At 52.9% G+C, this 17,938-nt stretch overlaps 9 protein-coding genes across 9 annotated transcripts; 4 read left to right on the top strand and 5 right to left on the bottom strand.

Moving 5' to 3' along the window:
- Nucleotides 1-27: 27 nt before the first annotated feature.
- Nucleotides 28-1,276, top strand: BU25DRAFT_456506 (uncharacterized protein; the record flags this gene model as incomplete). Its single annotated transcript, XM_033710036.1, has 2 exons — nucleotides 28-47; nucleotides 97-1,276. 2 exons carry the CDS (start codon nucleotides 28-30, stop codon nucleotides 1,274-1,276), a joined length of 1,200 nt encoding a protein of 399 aa, XP_033564291.1.
- Nucleotides 1,277-1,667: 391 nt separating this feature from the next.
- Nucleotides 1,668-3,667, top strand: BU25DRAFT_336012 (uncharacterized protein; the record flags this gene model as incomplete). The annotated part of the gene is made up of 2 exons (XM_033702609.1): nucleotides 1,668-1,794; nucleotides 1,854-3,667. The coding sequence occupies 2 exons, from the start codon at nucleotides 1,668-1,670 to the stop codon at nucleotides 3,665-3,667; spliced, it is 1,941 nt and encodes a 646-aa protein (XP_033564290.1).
- Nucleotides 3,668-4,142: 475 nt separating this feature from the next.
- On the bottom strand, nucleotides 4,143-5,433 carry BU25DRAFT_363348 (ATP-dependent Clp protease proteolytic subunit 1; the record flags this gene model as incomplete). The annotated part of the gene is made up of 2 exons (XM_033703758.1): nucleotides 4,143-5,201; nucleotides 5,248-5,433. The coding sequence occupies 2 exons, from the start codon at nucleotides 5,431-5,433 to the stop codon at nucleotides 4,629-4,631; spliced, it is 759 nt and encodes a 252-aa protein (XP_033564289.1). The 3' UTR covers nucleotides 4,143-4,628.
- Nucleotides 5,434-5,581: 148 nt separating this feature from the next.
- BU25DRAFT_265552 (uncharacterized protein) lies at nucleotides 5,582-6,878 on the top strand. Its single transcript, XM_033701775.1, has 2 exons — nucleotides 5,582-5,902; nucleotides 5,989-6,878. The coding sequence occupies exons 1-2, from the start codon at nucleotides 5,599-5,601 to the stop codon at nucleotides 6,861-6,863; spliced, it is 1,179 nt and encodes a 392-aa protein (XP_033564288.1). The 5' UTR covers nucleotides 5,582-5,598; the 3' UTR covers nucleotides 6,864-6,878.
- On the bottom strand, nucleotides 6,804-9,577 carry BU25DRAFT_408694 (ATP-dependent DNA ligase). Its single transcript, XM_033705873.1, has one exon. The coding sequence runs from the start codon at nucleotides 9,548-9,550 to the stop codon at nucleotides 6,893-6,895; it is 2,658 nt and encodes an 885-aa protein (XP_033564287.1). The 5' UTR covers nucleotides 9,551-9,577; the 3' UTR covers nucleotides 6,804-6,892.
- Nucleotides 9,578-10,107: 530 nt separating this feature from the next.
- BU25DRAFT_456501 (uncharacterized protein) lies at nucleotides 10,108-10,637 on the bottom strand (the record flags this gene model as incomplete). Its single annotated transcript, XM_033710035.1, has 3 exons — nucleotides 10,108-10,124; nucleotides 10,177-10,341; nucleotides 10,490-10,637. The coding sequence occupies 3 exons, from the start codon at nucleotides 10,635-10,637 to the stop codon at nucleotides 10,108-10,110; spliced, it is 330 nt and encodes a 109-aa protein (XP_033564286.1).
- A 243-nt stretch (nucleotides 10,638-10,880) lies between these two features.
- On the bottom strand, nucleotides 10,881-12,413 carry BU25DRAFT_265504 (uncharacterized protein). The gene has a single exon (XM_033701772.1). It carries the CDS (start codon nucleotides 12,086-12,088, stop codon nucleotides 11,174-11,176), a length of 915 nt encoding a protein of 304 aa, XP_033564285.1. The 5' UTR covers nucleotides 12,089-12,413; the 3' UTR covers nucleotides 10,881-11,173.
- Nucleotides 12,414-13,093: 680 nt separating this feature from the next.
- On the bottom strand, nucleotides 13,094-14,405 carry BU25DRAFT_265541 (uncharacterized protein). The gene has a single exon (XM_033701774.1). The coding sequence runs from the start codon at nucleotides 14,293-14,295 to the stop codon at nucleotides 13,234-13,236; it is 1,062 nt and encodes a 353-aa protein (XP_033564284.1). The 5' UTR covers nucleotides 14,296-14,405; the 3' UTR covers nucleotides 13,094-13,233.
- Nucleotides 14,406-15,545: 1,140 nt separating this feature from the next.
- BU25DRAFT_408692 (actin-like ATPase domain-containing protein) lies at nucleotides 15,546-17,936 on the top strand. Its single transcript, XM_033705872.1, has 5 exons — nucleotides 15,546-15,873; nucleotides 15,924-16,947; nucleotides 16,992-17,091; nucleotides 17,144-17,612; nucleotides 17,666-17,936. The coding sequence occupies exons 1-5, from the start codon at nucleotides 15,747-15,749 to the stop codon at nucleotides 17,866-17,868; spliced, it is 1,923 nt and encodes a 640-aa protein (XP_033564283.1). The 5' UTR covers nucleotides 15,546-15,746; the 3' UTR covers nucleotides 17,869-17,936.
- Nucleotides 17,937-17,938: the final 2 nt, after the last annotated feature.

Here is a 17,938-nt window from a genome sequence, read left to right as displayed (position 1 = left end):
TCTAACATTGCTCTGAACGACGCACCAATGTTCCCCTCCTCTACAAAGTATGTGTAGTTTATTCTTGCGACCGCGGCCCAGCTAACAGTCTGCAAGAAAAGTCGTGAGGACTTACTCGCGACAAACAAAACGGCCGTTCTATAATGAAGAGCCACCCACTAAGCGCAGACGCGTCGCAGATACCGAAACCGAACCTACACCCTCAACCACACCTGTTCCAAAATCGCCGGTAGGAATTTCGTCGCCTACACGCATAAACTCTGCGTCCCTTAGCTCCAGTCCACAACCCTCGCTGCCATCTTTCTCAGATGCACCGACACGATCATCCCCTCCATCGTCACCAGCGCTGGAGAGCTCCCCTCCACCAGACCTAAAGAGACGACCTGTCTTCTCTCTGTTCAAGAGAAAGCTCAAGCACAGCGTTTCTGCGCTCGAAGTCCTGCCCGAACGTAGTCACGATACGCAAAGCCCACCGAAACCACTGCCACCGAAGAAGAAGCGCATGGTGCAGATGCAGCTGGATCTAGTAGGGCAGCACCGCAAGGCCTGCAAGACCTGTGGGATGGAGTACATACCATCGAACGCCGAAGATGTGGCCTTGCACAAGAAGTTTCACGCAATGAACTTCGGTGGTGTTGACTGCACGAAAGCCATGGTCGAGCGCTTGCGGCAGAAGCAGATCTGGAGCGGAGGCGAAGCGAGCTTCATAGCTGTTGTTGGGCGAAGAGATGCTCTTGCGCTGCGTAACAAGGCGAGCGACGTGCTGAGAGTCGTCAATACGGAACTTGCAGCGGTGCCTATAACAGACAAGGAGCTCTGGAGTCAGACTACACTGTCTGCAAGCTCAGAAACATCAGAAGGCGATGTGTCGACACCTGAGAAGTACGACAGATTCAAGGTCTACCTTTACATCCGGGGCCAGAAATGCGTAGCAGCGTGTCTGGCGGAGAGAATAGAGGAAGCCTACACCGTTCTGGGGCAAGAGAAGGCGTCTGAGCAACCAACACAGAACCTCGCTGAATCCCAGAGTTCGTCCATCTCCGTTAGTGCAACAGCAGAAAGAGTCTTCCTCGGCATCTCAAGGATCTGGGTGTCAAATCAGTTCAGAAAGCGGGGGCTTGCGCGGAGGTTACTGGACTCAACAAGAAGTGACTTTATGTACGGCTTGACCGTCGAGAAGCACCTCACTGCTTTCAGCCAGCCAACAGAGAGTGGTGGGAAGCTTGCGCGCAGGTACTTTGGGAGTGAAGCTGGATGGCGTGTGTACATGGACTGAGGAACGACTCGGGACAGGGGTGAGCCGTGAGCCGAATTGTTGTGCGAGGCTTACGACGGTGATGCAGCATTCGATTTGCGCGTCTGGAGGCACTCTTGGTCGCAAATTGGATTCAAGGACAGCAAAGCCCATTCAGGATATGTATCTGCCGCAAGCAACGTTACTTGCCAGGCACTGTGTGATGTTGGGGGTGCACAAATCAAGATGCGCTGTAACATGGTGGGGTTGTCTTCGCTGTCCCTCCAGATCTGCGCCAAAGCACGTCGGCGGATGATCGTCCAGGCCGTCCGAGCATCAGCAGCTGCAGCACCGTTAAGGTTCAGCACTACACACACCGCTCCTCACGAGCTCCTCCCTGTACATAGAGCAATGCATTGTCCATAACTGCACCATGTCTTCTGGGAACCCCTTCCGCGCATCCCTCGCCCCCAACCAAGCACCGTCCTCGCCTGTCCCGCAGACTTCCTTCATCACCCCTAAGACAAGCAGGCCTGAGGCTGGCACCCAGCATGATGATGGTATGCCGCTGCGTTGCGTTTCAGATTGCCCTGGTAGTAGTAGAGTAATGGTTACACAGTGCCTGCCCACACCGTCTCCCCGCCGTCTAGGACAAAGAAGCATGTTCGCATAGAATCCACCGCCATCTCCATCCCACCGCAACCGGACATCTCCAGTCCAGATGACTCTCCACACACGTCTTTTGCACCACAACAAGCCCCGGCCCAGCATGCAGGTTCACCACCCCCTGCATCCTCTGCTGCTTACTCGAATAGCTCTCCTGGTGCATACACGCGTGAACCAGGAAGAAGCTATGGTGTGGCGGCACCAGATAGCATAGCAATCTCGAACACTGCCTCTGGGATGAGCTATTCAGCTATATCTCCATCTGTGGTCCCGGCGAATCCATTTGCAAAGACACTCGCGTCCATGGAGCCGCAGAGGGCAGGTGGGGAGGACCGGGCATCTGCGGAAGGAGCGGCCCAAGGCAACAACAGAGCTTCTCTCGATGTGGAGAGCTTCAAGAACATGCTCATGACAGGTAAGCCGTATCCACGACAAACCACGCAAGCCTCGCAGCCTCCTACCGCACCGAGCACTGCAAGTGCAGCTATAGTCGAGAGTGGTAGCAGCACAGACGCGTCATCAACATCCCGGCAGTCTTTACTTGAACCTGCGCACGAAGCATCCGTCGAGTCCCCAAGGACTTCATACGAGATGGCGCGTTCAGACGAAGACGAGGTTGCTGGTCTGACACCGGAGAGGACAAGATCGAAGAGGAAGCCACCGCCGGCGCCAGCACACCGTCACGGCAAGCTTGTGTCGCCGCGACAGCCGCAGACAGTACCGTTTGACAGCTTTGCAGCGACCGAGGCCGCTCCGTCTCCTGTGACCAGACCACGAAACACATCAGACACGAACAAGCCACTCCCGCCGGCTCCCGTAGTGTCACCACCACCACACATTGATAATCCAGAAAAGACACGAAACAACACATCGCCAATGACTGAGAAGCTGGACGAGTCGTTAAGTCGATCGAACTCTCTTCAACAGAAAAGAGCACCTCCTCCAGTCCCTCTAGCTCGCAGACAGAGCCAGCTACGACACTCCTCGACAGAAATCCGATCAAGAAGCAGTTCCTCCTTGACACTGTCTTCGCAGCACTCCCTCGAAGTGCCAGCTTCTGGTGTAATTCCTACATCTGGCGAAGTTGCAAGTAATGCAACCACAACAGCGAGTTTGAAGTCACCACCACCTCCCCCGCCTTCCAGACATGGCGCACGGCTGTCAGACATCGGCTTGTCGAGCGCCGATTCATCATCCACCGAGCTACCCCAACGATCGACTTCAGTGCGGACTACGGGCTCATCAAAAGGTCCGTCCTCCAGAAGAAGTACACTAGAAGGCGAATTCGAGTTGCCCATATCACGCGCAGCGTCGATAGCATCAAAACGCAACAGCCACATCGCATCCAGCGAAAGCACAGGCGGCGGCATGCCTCCACCTCCTCCTCCGCCCCGACGAAGACCAGGATCCGGCCGTTCAAGTCTCGACCAGCAACGACCATTCATACCTTCATCGTCACCTACAGAAAGCCGGCGAACCAGTACAGAGCACAGACGTACGAGTGCCGATCTGCGGCGCACCAGCTTGGATAACAACAGGAGGACTAGTGGCGCGAGCGAGCATTCTCTGCGGCAGGACTACGCGCCGACAGAAGAGAAGACAGGCAACGAATACGCCCTGTATTCGCCGAGGGAAGAGGCTGAGGATATGTTGGCAGGTGCGGGTACAGTAGAGGGGAGGAAAGACTCGAACAACATCCTTGACGATATGGAGAAATTCCAACGAGAGATCGATGAGTTAAGGAGTCGATACAAGCAAGCGGGATAGTGTTGCGCTTGAGACGATGTCTGGGCGGAAAAGTGGTATGCGATGGAACGGCATTTTGCATTGTTACCGGGAACTGGTAGCATTTGGACATTGTTAGTACGAGATATGCATCACGTTTTATCGCCGCTTTTCTCTCTGGGCTGCCTGGACCACTGCGTTGGGCAACACGTCGTGTTGGTTGGAGGCGCATCTAACGCTATTACGCAGTGGCTATGCGAGGCATCTTGAGGACTATTCTTCCACGATAGTGGTGCATTACGATAGCAGATCAGACCGATATCGAATGCTGTATTTGGCTAGACTGCACGGTCACTTGGCTCACGTTCTGCCTACTACCATGCCTGAGACAGCGAAATGCCTGATAAGGTTCCAAGCGTAGCGCATAGTCTGAATGTTCGGAAACTGTGCCTTACACACCATACATAGTGCAGGACTCTTGTCGTAGTGGCGCTGCAGTGTGCAAAGTCGATGTCATAGACGGTTTCGTTGAGACGACCGGGTGGCATCCATAGACAGCGCATTCAAGTTCGGTGTTTGCGGGATTGCGGTTGATTCTGCACCAGTGTAAAGATGCCGGCTATCAATTGACTCGATCCGGTAGATATTTGGTGGAGACTTCAGAGTCAGCGTCAGTGCACCCTGTCCTCCTTTGTCGTTCGATGGGATTGTGTGCTCGAGGATGCCGTACGGTATGTCGATTCTGCAATTACAGTCGCCCCCCGGGGTGATCTTCGTGGTGAATGAGAGCCACCTGGAACCAAAGGGTCAGCGAACATAGTCTACAGTAGGCTACTCATCTTGACAACCCTCTCGTTAGCCTAGTCCAGATAATGACGCGACAGACACATGCACGGCTGAGCCCAGTACTATCTGGTCATGTTCGCGTAGATTGCTCTGGTCGATACTGTACCGTTGACGACAGCATGCCATACTCTCCTCTGCTTGGTGTAGCTCACCACTCCTAGTCCTTTTCTACATCCCCCCTTCTCTCCAGAATCTTATCCACAATCCCAAAGTCTACGGCCTCTTGTGCATCCATAAAGTAATCACCGACCATAAACTTCTCAATCTCTTCCAGGCTCCTCTTCTTTGTCAAGTGAGTCTGATAGATCTTGTTCAACCTCTCCCTCACCCGCAGAATCTCCTTTGCGTGATCAGCAATATCGCTCGCCTTCCCCGAATACCCTCCACTTGGCTGATGAATCATGACTCTTGCATGTGGCAGAATATACCTCTGGCCCGCCTTGCCACCACACAGCAGCAGCGAGCCCATCGACGCAGCCTGGCCCATGCATATCGTGCTCACCGGGCAGCGGATGTAGTTCATTGTGTCGTAGATGGCGAGGCCGGCGCTTACGCTGCCGCCGGGCGAGTTGATGTAGAGCGAGATGGGCTTCTCGGCGTTGTCGGCTTCGAGGAAGAGGAGTTGCGCGACGATCATGGCGGACATGGATTCTTCGACTTCGCCGTTGAGGCAGATGATGCGTTCTTGCAGGAGGCGCGAGAAGATGTCAGAGGTTTTCCACCCTCCACCCTGCACAGTCAGTCGAAGTAGTTGGGCGCGTCTCCGGTGAACATACAACTGTCTCGGTCACATATGGTATTGGGAGTGCAGCTGCTCGCGGCGCATGCTGTTGCTGTTGCTGTTGCTGTTGCGGCGCATAGCTCGTGGAGAAACCGATGTGGGTCGAGATCGGGCGCGTGCCGTTCCTACATATCTCCGTGAAGGTAGTCGGCCGTGCGGCTCTCCGTAATAAAGTTGCCATGGTGTGTCTGGGGAAGCTCTCATGGACCGCGATGCTGTAGCTCCACATGCCGCCAAGCGACCATGCCGCCAAGCGACTAGGTCCCGAGGTCCCGAGGGTCGCGTCCAAACCGTCGGAGCTACCAAACTTCCACACGACACTCCCGCACCCCGCGTTTCCCTACTGATGCCAGGCCAATGGACGCGACGCCTGGGATCATGTTCGAGCCAAGCTAGAGCTATCTCGACCGCTCAGCGCCAGAGCAGCGTCAAGCATACCACGCCCCTGACGGGCAGCGAACTGGGGCCTACCCAGCAGGATGGTCACCGAACATTCCGCACCAGGCAGGATGGGAAGAAGGAGCTCCCACTCCCGCCACTGCTCGACCCTGTAGTGCTCGGGAAGCGGTCTCGGTATGAGCAGAAGAAAGAGAAGCCAAAGTTCGCAGACTTCACACCCTTCCAGCGCCAGCTGTGGGAAACCCCATTCGGTAACCCGCCCCCCCCACACACATACACACACATACACACACACACACATACACACCCATCGCCCACAACTACTTACTCCGTACAGCCCACGCACTCGCCTCCCCCGTCCGCGAATGCCGCGCAACCCAGGCATTCCTCCCCTCCGCCCTCCTCACCACGCTTCACACACGCCCGCACCCCGCGACCGGCGACCCGTGGCTCCTCCCCGTGTCCCTAACCACATCGACTCCGCCTTCGCACCTGGGCCGACCTCTGCGCTTCCTGGGCCGGCGGCTCATCGCTTCACAGCTCGGCAAGGGCAAGAAAAAAGCATGGGAGAAAGCACTCTGCACGCGCATGCTGGAGAAGTTCCAGCCCGGCGAGTTTGGCAAAACAGTATGGCGGGAGGACATGCCGCAGTTGATTTTGGAGCTGATGCAGAAACGCGTTGTGGATCGGCTGAGCTGGAACTTCTCGTTTCGGGGGCGCTTGATTCCTGTTGCGAGTCCGAGGACGGAGGATGTTGAGAGCGTGGAGGACGTGAGCACCGTCCTGGTCTTTGGCAGTCTGCGCTCGCGCGCGGATGATTACCAGGATCGCTGCGACGCGATCACGGCCGAGTTGGACAAGTGGGCGACGTACTTTGGCCAGAACTTTGGCAGTCATTTCAATCCTCATGACTCGCCGGACGTCACGCACAATGCGCCGCAGTGGTATACGCAGCCGCTGGTGCCACGCATGCAGCCGCGGCTGCAGTTCCCTGAACTTGAATTCAAGACGACAACGTGGCGCGGGAGAAAGGTTGCAGTGTACAGTCTGACCGACTTGCTGAGCCCAGAAAAAGCTCAAGAACTGATCTCGGGCCCGGGGAGCAAGTACGCATCTCAAAAATGCGTCGTGATAAAGCGAGCGCGCCACAACGTGCCCGTCGAGATGCTGCTCATGCAACTACAATCCTACATAGCCAAACCCTCCATCTAACAACAACAACAACAACAACAACAACTCCTCTATTCCACATCCTCCTCACCCCCCTCCTTTTCCTCCTTCCTCGGCCTCGCCTCCTGCTTCCGGTACAACACCGCCAACTCCTCCGCCTCCGTCGCCTCCTCGATCCCCTTATCCTCCCTCACCCTCAAGAACCGCGGAAACCTCGTGCTCAGCCCCCGATCCTCATTAACAAGCCCAATAGCAGCAGTGTACGTCGGACTCAGCGTCAAATCCGCAAACGCAACCTCCCACACCTCCTGCGGCTCGAACCACACCGCCGGCCACCCCGCGCCGCCGTTGTACTCGACGTAGTGCGGCTTGCCATCCCTTATCACGTTGGTGTTCTCAGGATCGTCCGGGTCGTATTTCGAGCGGTTGGCTTTGTAAAACGCGTCGGTGAAGCCGGACATGCACTTCGTCACCGCGTCGAGCGTGCCGGTTTGCTCGTTGCGGATTGCGAGCAGGATGGGCGACCACCAGGAGGCTTTGCGCCCGGAGCCGTGGAAGGCGCCAATTGGGATCAGATCGAGGGTTTCGGACGTTGTCGAGTAGTCTTTTTTCACCTTCAGCCACGAGTCGAGGCGTTTGTCCGGCTCGTAGGTGCTGAGGAGCGCTTTGCGGCGGCCGGGTTTCTTGGGCTCGTCGATGTGGGCGTCTTCGGCGGTGGTTGTCTTGATCTTGCCTTTGGGCCTGGTGGGTTTCTTCTTCTTGGGCGTGGGTGGTAAGGAGGGCGTGCCGTCTTCGTTGAGCTCTTCGAGGAGGTCGGGGTTGGGGAGATTGTCGAGCACTTTGACCATTATGCCTTCGCATTTTAGTTCGAGTGCGCTTTTAAAGAACGATGATACGGTTTCGGTGTCGGCGGATGTGGCGTCGAGGCTTTTGACCCAGGTGAAGTTGTGCGGGATCTCGACGAAGAGGCTGCGTAGCATGTCTCTCCGCTCTCGGAATGGGCGGTTGAGGAGTTCTTCGCTGTTCAGGTACATCAAGTCGAAGGCGAAGAGACAGACGTCGATTGTTACTGCACCGATTAGGACGTCCTTCCGGGCGCGGTTGGCGAGTGTCTGGAAGGTCTTCAACTCGCCTGATTCGCGGTCCACTGCCACGACTTCACCCTCAAGGATGAAGCTGGACACACCTTCGCCTCTAATCTTCGGTACCAATGCAACAAGATCCGGATACTTGTCCGTCATGACTTCCAAATGCCGTGAGAATATCGTAACTTTGCCCTTCTCATCGCAGTGCACCTGTGCTCTTTGGCCATCATACTTGTACTCGCAGCTGAAGTCTCGTCCTTGTAGCTTCGTGAGCATCTCGCCCAGATCGCGTGTGATGCTGCCCAGCATAGGTCTGAGCGGTATGTGTAGAGCCAGGCCACATCGTATCAAGAGCTCATCGCCTACACCAATCTCCAGCAATGCTGGTATTATGTCGTTGTAGTTTGGTCTCCGGGCAAAGCTCGCTTTGACAATCTCCTCGTTTCTGCTGTAAATCTCGGCCAAGTCTTCCTTCTTCAGTTTGGCAAGGTCTTTTGAATCGCGAGTCTCGAACTCGGCGTTCGGTGGCTTCGATAGGAGGAATGCGCGTGATAGCGCAATGAGCATCGTGGTTTTGACTGCGCCGATCCTCAGGTGCTGCACTAGCGTTCTGACGATGTATCGGCTTTCTTCTGCACCCCGTGCATCTTGTATCAGCCTCTCCACAATCCTCTGCTTGACCTCCACGCTGCCGTTGCCCTTGCTGGTTGCGATCTTGACCAGAGAGTCAAATACACTTTTGATAGTCAATGGCTTTGGCTTGCGTAGCGTGAAGGACTGACGCTTCTTCGCCTCGAATGCCACATCTCCAGCATCGCCGTACTTGTTGTTGAGTGTCCTCAGACCCGCATTGTCCAGACCACAGACCTTCTTCAACGCCTTTGATATTGCTGACCCACCGAGACCGAGTTCGAGATCGATGTATGGAGGTGATATCGAGTTCGTCGCAAGCCATACTGCAGGGAGCAAGCTGTTAGGATCGCTTTCGATGATTGTCCGTAGCAGATTGACAAGTGTGTCTACGATCTTGATACGGCTTGTTGTGCTATTGACCAAGATGAAGCATCTGGTCAATAGTGCATATGTCGCACGCCCTCCGTCCGCTGTCCAATGCTTTTGTAGATCTGGTATGTACTTAGAGGGGTCGAATTCGAGAGGGCTCTGGTCGAAGGGTATGTTCGCGGTTATGGTGTCTTCTTCGGTTGCGGTCGATTGCAGTGAGAGAGTGTTCGACTTCGGCTTCGGTGCTGCAGATTCGATGATGGGCATGAATGCTTCAGCTTTAGTTGTAGGATTTCCCTCTTCCGTATTGCTACTGTTCACGCCAGTTGTAGCGGGTGGACTGGGGTCTCTGTAGAGCTCATTCGAGCTGGACAGCTCTTCCTCTTTGGGTGGCTGTCCTTGGGTCTGTAGTTCCCCTCGAGCTTCCCTGTCCCATTCCTCCTGTAGTTTCCTAGCATACTCTTCGTCCGTAAGATTAGATGGATCTACTACTTGGGGCGCAACGGGCTCGTCCGTTTTCTTCGGCGCACCATTCGTCGTAGCTGCAGCTTTTGCAGTCTGTTTGGCGAAGAAGAAATCTAGTTTGCGCACTGGCTTACTTGATCCATCGTCCTTCTTTCGGCGCTTTGACGGACTGTACATTATTGCAGATTGGGCATGTTCTTCGAGAGTTGCTAGGAAAGTCGCTGCTCTCGGTTCATTCACGTCATGACGTAGCCTAGCGCTTTGACCAAGTCGCGTCGCGCTGTCACGAGCTGTGCTTTTCCCATCTTTGGGTTGCTTCGTCGACGTTCGCACAATTGTCAAGATCATGAAACGAACCATTGCGCGGCTTTGAAGCGATTACATTGCGACCAGGAATCCTTTGTGATGGCTCTTTCCCTACTAGCAAAACTACGATGCCGTCCCTGAAATCCTGCCATCACAGACAGCTGCGCAACCAGTGCAATCACGCCCTCCGCCATCTAGAGCCATCGTCTACTTCCTGAACCGCACTATCACCGACGTTCCCATGCCAAGGCTCCTCCTCTAGTTGTCATATCTCAGTATCCCCTCAGACTCTCGCGACTCGGAGCCGCGATCCCAATAATCGCCTCGGTCAGTGTCCCAACGCGATCGCTTGTGTGACTGCCGCTCAGCTCCAGGCCGGTGAGAGCTACGAAACCGCCACGTACCAGGCCCGAAGCATCGTCTTGATCTTAGATTGTGTCATTGACTGCAACTCGAGATTAGTGTGCAAATGGCAGAGGAATGGCAGCACGACTCACTTAGCAGAAGACCACTGTCGACGTGCAGTCCGTGGACAATGGCACGTGCGGCTGCGATCGGACAGACAGCGACCTCTTTGCGCAGTATCTTTGTTGCTTCGTTGAAGCTGCATACGAGAACCGCAGCAAACATGGTGTCTGGCTTGTTATATGCGATAAACACGTCTATTATTATGTTAACCTGCACCTGTGAAACTCCGATCGATGCTACCGACCGAAGAACTAGAACTTTTCCCACCCATACAAGATCTTTGCGTTTCACAAGACCATAGTACGATGTTCGTGGAGTTGTTCGAGCTACTGGAATCAGTACTGACATGGTAAGACGATGACTTATCCAATGCCTCATTCTGATTGCTGGGCCAGCTGCCACCGGAAGGGCTTGTGCCGCCATTGAACGCAGCGAGGCCATCAACACCAACAGCTGCAGCTTGCACCATGAGGCCGTTCGCGTTGCTCATGGCTGAGGAGATTACTGGACTTGGAGCGCTATGCGAGTTGACGTTGCGCTGGAAGCTGGTGTTGGCTGAGAAGCGAGAAGGGAAGGATAAGAAAGAGTTGCAAAGATTAATATGCCGGATGGGATCGGCGCTATTCGTTTACATCTCAGCGTTTCCAGGTAAGGGCCAATGGACAGTGGATCCTTCAGAAGGATCCAACTTCCGTTGGGAGCGGTAAGAGACGGAGCAAAGGGGACATGCATCAACATGTGGACTCTCACGCACATATGAATTTCCATCAGCTCGTCTAGGCACTGGTCTTCATCAGTGTGCATAATGATATAACTGGATACAGCAGCGACATTACTACTTGTTATCAAATAAACTACTGGACTAAGCTAGAGACGCCACGACCTCTAACAATGGAACCAACCACATGATCGCAAGAATCGGCAGGAGAAGTCTATACATCCATGGTACGAAATTTTGTAAAACAGACGGTATCCACCCCAAAGAAACAGTCCGCCACAATGAGTCTGGTCAGCGTCCCCCTACCTTCACTGTCTATCATAGTCGACTGGGTCGTTTTGCCATTGGAGGCCGGTCACGCGGCCTTCAGCAGCATCCCATATCGTACGTCGCGATCCAATATTCGGTTCGGGTAACCCTAGAATGGGAGTCCCGTTGCCATCGGAAGGGATTGGAGTTCGCATCGATGGCGAGCGAATTCTTTCCGATGGTGGTGGAGGCGGAGGTACGCGGTACTTGGATTGTCGAGCCGTTTCGAAGCGTCTAAAGTCTTCTGAGATCGGGTGCTGCGCACCACTCAACACACCGTTGCTCTGAAGGCCCCCGTTTGAGGGTCTGAGGGGTATCCGTTGGCCGCCAGCCGTTGCGCTCTGGACGCTATCAGCCCGTCGAGCCTGGCTCATAACAGCCGGAGGCTTGTTGATGGGTCGGCCGTGCTTCTCCCAAGGACCCTGATATGGCTCGCCTCCATGGTGGACGAACTCCCACGGCGGATATTGCGCCCAATTCGCTTTGACTCCTTGCAGCAGACGATTCTTTATCTCGATGAACTTCTGATGTTCCTTGTCTGTCGCGAAAAACTCGCGTCGGTCCCATTCGAGCAATGTGTTGCGTATAACTCCCAAAGCAGCATCCGATTTTATCATGTTCTCTTTGAGCTTGTCGCGCTTGTACTCTTTCACCCCTCTTTGGCGCCAGATCTCAATATCGAGGCTATATCGGTATCGAATAAGTTCTCGCAGCTCTCGAATCTGTTGAGCTGTGATCTTCTGCACATGCGCCGGCTCTGTTGGTTGCTGCGGCGCCTTGGATATCTGTTGCTGAGACGAAGTAGCTGAAAGAGCTTGCACCTCAATTATTGCAGGCATCGGCGGTGGAGCGACGGGAGTAGATGAGTTTGGCCGCTTGAAGAAGCTCTTCATTTTCGTCAAAGTGCGCGGCATGGTCGTTGCAATTCAAGTATCGCAATCTCGATGTGATAAAAAGAATTGTGACTGGAAAGGCCTCGATAATGCGTTATGTAGCGACCACTATGTTTGTCTATTATCCGCTTGCGTTGAACCAACAGGAGAGGTGCTCTGAAGAAAAGTATTTTGGGTGAACATGGACAAGGCTGAGGCTCAAGCAAACGTAACTAATGATGCACCAGGCTGCTTTCCCCGACTGAGGGCTGTGTCGGACCGGCTATTCATAACCTCAACCCCTGGCAGGCATTCTATAGAATGGGCTGAGGCCAGAGTTGGGCGAGCAGATGTTGCAGAAAGCTGCAGGCGCTGCGTGTCTTCACACCCGAGCTTGCATGAATGTGCAGCATCCCCGCGCCTGGCGCCGTGGCTTGATTGCTCTCTCTCACGGTCAAGTGCCGTGAAATTACGCGCGCGATCAGCCCTTTGTATGGCTTTGCTTTTTGGCCGAATCTCAGACGCCACTACAGGCCTACAGGAGAAGTGCTTAGCCAATCAGCATTGCGTACTGGCCATGCCACAATCACAGTGGGACGGTTGCTTTGCGTCGTGAGAATACAGCTTTATCTGCTCATCATTCGGTGCTGCAGTACAGGGTGTATGTTGTTTCTCGGACAACAATCGTCCAAGTTATCGCACTGGATAGCACTCGAACAAGCCCTCCAAGCCAGCAACAACTTCTCCCGTTGTAATGTCGTCGCCTTGAGACGTCCCAAAGCGCTTGATATCCGGTTTGATCAAGAGCGTCAGAGAATTAAGCTCCCTCTGAGGAGATGTCAAAAGATCGTCTACGAAGTCTGGCAGCACCGCGAGCAATCGATATCGTTGGGAGCAGCACTCTAACCAGATCTTCGCGCTAAGTCGAACGATACCACCTAATATCTTCTCGTCTCTCTCATCAAGGAATGCTACCTTTCCTAGAGCGCGGTGAAGATCGCTTAGAGCATTTGCTACCGCATCCTCGAAGCTATTCTTGAGCCTTTGGTCATCTGGTGACAACCCAGAGGTCCGCTCGATCGCTGCCAAAAACATCTGTGCCGTTTCATAACGTGCCTTTTCAAGATCGGCGGAGACTTCGGGCCATTGGAACGAGTCATCTGGTATTATCGCATCAGCATACAAGATTACGTGCGGCCCGAACAGAACTCACCTGTGCAATATATGTTGCGCCATGTCCCGTCTGCTTGTTGTCCTTCCGTACCCATGATTCTGAAGGGTGATCCAAAAACATGCTTGTGAAGAAGCATCCATATACAACTCTGGACAACCTGCTGTTTCAGCAATCTGATGTTGCTTGGATGTATCTGTCGCAGTTGGTTCTCGGAGAGTGGCCAATCGACTGAGTTGTTACTGTTCCATCCCAGCGTGGAGATGTCTTCAATCTCAGTCGCCAAACCTGTGAACTTCTTGGTAATATCACGATCTCTCAGTCCTTTAAAATGCTCCCGGGCAACCAAAGCTGACCTGAACTCCTCATTGACTGAGCGGAGCTGTTGGGTGTTTGCTTGGTGTTGTTTTTTCAGTCTCGCTTCTTGCGCTTCTAGTTGCTCTTGCAGCTTCTGCTTCTCCTTTTCCGCATCCAGTTCAGCCTTGGATAGTTTTGCTTTGAGATCCTTCACGGTCTTCCCCGTCTTGAGACCTGCGTCGTACAGGTCATCTTTCAACTTCTCGTTCTGTCTTTCTAACAAAGCTATGCGGTCGTTCATGCTCTTCACGTGATTGTTGTAGTTCGTACGATGAGACTCTTGCTGTTGACTCGCACGTCGTTTCTCTGCCGCCGCAACATCCTTTGCTTCACGCAAAAGCTTCTCATAGGACTCTTTGAGGCGCTTTCTATCACTATCCTTACTCTGAAGGCTTTGGTTCTCGGATACCAGCTTCTGAATCTTCTTTTCCAAAGACTTTCGGTCTTTTTGGAATATCTCATAGTTTCTGTTGATGTTCGCCCGGGCTTCTTTTAGCTCTTTTTCCAGTATCTTGAGCGTGCTTTCCAAAGATTGTGCTTCAGTCTGCTTTCTGTTCCACTCTGCCTGCTTCTTCTCAAATTCTTTTTCCAGCAATGATATTCTGCTTGTGGCTTTTTCGAGGTCTTCATTTTGCCTCTTCGAAGCGCTCCAAACTCTGCCCAGTTGAAGCGTGATATGATCGACAGCATTGTCCAACGATTCACCGTTACTTCCTCGCATGTCAGGATAATCGGCGAAAAAAGCTTCGAGGATCTTCCAGGTGTTTTTCACTTGCCACAGGACATCCTTGTCACCGGACGTCTTTGAATGACATAGTCAGCAACCCGGCCGCTTGTTATCAGTCGGTCTTTTTACTCACTATATCAGCATGGATGCTCTGCAGCGGAGTACCATTAGTGTTGGTGAAAGGAGCGCCTGCTTGAGCCGTTATCGACTCTAGTGATCGTGGCGTATCCTGATGCATGGCCTCCGGGGGTGCCTTCCGTTCCGGGGTGCGCAACTGCCGGCTATATGGCTGCTCGACTGAAGGTTCAGGAGATTGGGGAGGGTCATTTCGAGGCAGCGAAAATGTCACTGGAGTAGCTGTGTGCGGTACATACGGTGGCCCGTTTGCGGCATCTGGGTTTTTGGGAACAGTATAAGCTAGAGCAGGATCAAAATAAGCTCCAGTCTGCAACGTTCGACTTTGGCTAGAGGCGATTGGCACATGCTCAAGGGTGTCCGGGATCTGTTCAGGTTGCCGTGTTGTCGGTGAAATTGATACGTGTGTGTCGTTCTTTCCAAGAAGGAAGCTCCGAAACTTTTTTGTCTTGGACTGAGGCATGTCGGTGGTTTCTTTCTTCGGTGAAGGCATGGATGCTTGCTGCTGCACATCGCCTTTCTTGGTGATTCTGCGTCTATCCCCGGGTTTGGAGATATCCGGTTCTGCTGCCGTGTTATCTGTCTCTTGTCAGTCGGCGTCAAGGAAGTTGCGATCGTTACGCACTTCTCAAGGTTTCCAACATCAGAGAGGTGGATATAGCCTGGTATCAACATGTGCTCCATAGTCTGAGCCTTCCTCCAGGGAGAGATGTACGGCAAGCACGTTCACACAGATGCCAAGAGTTGCGACTGGACATGCTTTGCGTAGCACGACCTCGAACCTCATCCACACGATTCTATTTCCAGATGCATGTTTAGCGCTAAGCGGAGCTGAAATGCTGCCTGCTCATTTATTTGTTTTCGGCGCCACCGGCGGTACTGTCACAAGGCTGAACCCTCAGCCTTGCGCCGCATCCTCGTTGTGTCAACACCAAGCAACCTGACTGGTCATCAAAGTTAACACCTCGCTTACGTTTCCCAGTTTTGATCTCTGCATGCACAATCTCCAGATGCAAGGCTGCGCTGTTTCTTCCGCCTCTGCCTTATATGACACATCAAGACTATCGTATATAATATGCGAAGTGCTTATGCATGCATCTGTGGTCAGCCACATGGCGATAGTTGAGGTCTACCGAGCTAGGTGGCAGCCACCAGGCTGTCTGCGGTATGCAAGAGTCCCGCTTCGACGAGACGCCTGCTTAGATGTTTGCGCCTTCGGTAATCTTTTTCTCTTCTTTTTCGCTCAACTGTAAAGAATGTAAACGTTTTGGTTGCTCCTGATTTTGCAACAAACCTTTGACAGACCCTCAATGGATCAACACGAAAATGGCATAGGCACCCCAAGTGGAGATGAAGTCCCGCTGGACAATCCAAACACGCAGGATGTACAAGAGACGCGTCTGATTATCGGTCTGGATTATGGAACAACTTTTACTGGTATGAACTTAAAGCTTTAATCCAAATCTCATACTCACAAACGAGTGCAGGTGTCGCATATGCAACACCAAGCGGAGCACAAATTTCCCTCGGAAAGATCGACGTGATAACAGACTGGGGCCCGAAGATGGACAACCACGAGAAAGTCCCCAGCGTCATCTCCTATTCTCGGTCGAGCGAACGAAATGAGCAGCAGTGGGGAAGTAGCCTCAGCCCGGATGCTGTGGCTATGGTTCACACCAAGCTTGAACTTGGGATACAGAACGTACTCGGCGAACTGGATATGACATTACAAGTTCTGGATGGTATGAACAACCTTAACTTCGACACTACATTCATGGGAAAGGGAAGCCAAGACCTTCCGCCATACTCGCACAAGAGCCCAGAAGAGATCGTGTCCGACTATCTGACGAAAATTTTCCAATGGCTGGAGCAAGAGGTGGAGAAATTCGACACGGTACTGCGTAAATACACAGCTACCGATATAGTCGTCACTATACCTACAGAGTGGTCTTACATGGCCATGAACTCTACCTTTCGAGCGCTATCGAAAGCTGGCTTCAACAGAAGAAACTTCCCAATGCTGGAGGACGTCTTATTTATCACCGAGCCCGAAGCTGCGGCTCTCTATACAGCACGTCACTATAGAGATAGTAAGGGTGAAGACTTCTTACAAGAAAAACAGTACTTCATCCTTTGCGATGCTGGCGGAGGTACGGTTGATGTAGTATCATATAGGGTCCGAGCATTGCATCCGGTTCTACAGCTGGATCAGATTGGGGTACCTACCGGTCGAAAATGCGGATCGATATTCATCAACCAAAGATTTAAAGAATGGATCCGCTGGCTGCTCGGAGATGAAGCGTATCGGCAGCTTGACCCCAACCTGGACATAGAGAGAAACGCGACTCATGCATCTGAAACCCCAGCGATGAGAGCCTTGATGAAGAAGTTCGATGCACTGAAGAAGAACTTCAACAATGAATCCCGCGAGGTCCGCTTAAATCTTCCTCCACCTCTGCAGAACCTTGTCATACCGAATAAGGTAGATCAAGGGCTGATAACAATACCGAGGTTTGATCATACTGCTCAATTTTAGATCAAGCTTACAAAAGTAGGGTGGCAATGGAACATTTCTTCGACAAGTGTATCAACGAGATCGTTCAGCTGATCAAGAGGCACATCGCCAGAATTGAGAGGTATGGCAGTCGCCCAAAGGTGAGTGCAACCGTAGTCAAAGTCTGAACATAATTCTTAACACGACGCATAGAATCTTTTCTTGGTAGGCGGCTTTGGTGAGTCCGAGTATCTGCAATATCACCTTGAGGACACTCTGGTAGAGCAGGACTGGAACATGCAGTTCCGACGACCTGATGAATCGTGGACAGCAGTTGTCCGAGGCGCAGTCGTCTGTGGCGTCGAAAAAGCTAGCATCAAAAATTTGCGAAGGACCAACGCATGTCGCCATAGTTATGCCGTCTGTCTGGATGAGTTGTTCAGCAGAATGAACCACTCGGAGCAGGATGCCACTCAGCTCAATGGGCAGAACCTAGCCGCCTCACAGCTAATCTGGCTGCTCAACAAGGGTGACCTCATTCTCTCAGACCAGCCCTGCAAAGAGGAGAGGGAGTTTGACCTCAGACTGGCAAAACTAAGACAGGACGTCATTGAGCTTGAAATCTACCGCAGCACAAGCGAAGAGAAACAACGGCCGACCCGCTTCAGAAACGCCCGAGATGGTGAGTCGTGCTAGGATAAAAGAACTCTAGATCTGTCACTGACATCTACATAGAGCTCGAAGTAGCTTGCACTCTGAAGATTGACCTTTCGAAGTTGCGATTTGAGAGCAACCGCCCAGGCGTACTTCGCAAAATTGGTACAACTACAGTCTACCAGACGACTCTGAAGATCGTACTGGAGCTATTCTGGGATTCGCTAGAGGCATCTATCTGGTGGCAGGATAAAGAGTTGACCAGAAGCCCTGTAGCATACTAATGTAGTTACTAGGGTAGCTGTTAATGCTGACTATGAACTGTTGTCTTGTTTACGCGCCATTGTGAGCCAC

This window comes from Macroventuria anomochaeta (genome assembly GCF_010093625.1).
Source record: "Macroventuria anomochaeta strain CBS 525.71 unplaced genomic scaffold BU25scaffold_8, whole genome shotgun sequence".
Classification (NCBI taxonomy): Eukaryota; Fungi; Ascomycota; class Dothideomycetes; order Pleosporales; family Didymellaceae; genus Macroventuria; species Macroventuria anomochaeta.
Note: the sequence above shows the minus strand (reverse complement) of the source record. Positions and strands in the feature narration are given on the sequence as shown.

Excerpts from the sequence above, each read along its gene's own strand:
- BU25DRAFT_265541 (XM_033701774.1), bottom strand. The coding sequence starts at position 14,295 with ATGCGAGGAAGTAACGGTGAATCGTTGGACAATGCTGTCGATCATATC.
- BU25DRAFT_408692 (XM_033705872.1), top strand. The coding sequence starts at position 15,747 with ATGGATCAACACGAAAATGGCATAGGCACCCCAAGTGGAGATGAAGTC. Across the intron at positions 15,874-15,923 it reads TTATGGAACAACTTTTACTG|GTGTCGCATATGCAACACCA; the intron begins GTATGAACTTAA and ends AAACGAGTGCAG. Across the intron at positions 17,613-17,665 it reads CTTCAGAAACGCCCGAGATG|AGCTCGAAGTAGCTTGCACT; the intron begins GTGAGTCGTGCT and ends ACATCTACATAG.
- BU25DRAFT_265504 (XM_033701772.1), bottom strand. The coding sequence starts at position 12,088 with ATGCCGCGCACTTTGACGAAAATGAAGAGCTTCTTCAAGCGGCCAAAC.
- BU25DRAFT_408694 (XM_033705873.1), bottom strand. The coding sequence starts at position 9,550 with ATGTACAGTCCGTCAAAGCGCCGAAAGAAGGACGATGGATCAAGTAAG.
- BU25DRAFT_265552 (XM_033701775.1), top strand. The coding sequence starts at position 5,599 with ATGCCAGGCCAATGGACGCGACGCCTGGGATCATGTTCGAGCCAAGCT. Across the intron at positions 5,903-5,988 it reads GCTGTGGGAAACCCCATTCG|CCCACGCACTCGCCTCCCCC; the intron begins GTAACCCGCCCC and ends TACTCCGTACAG.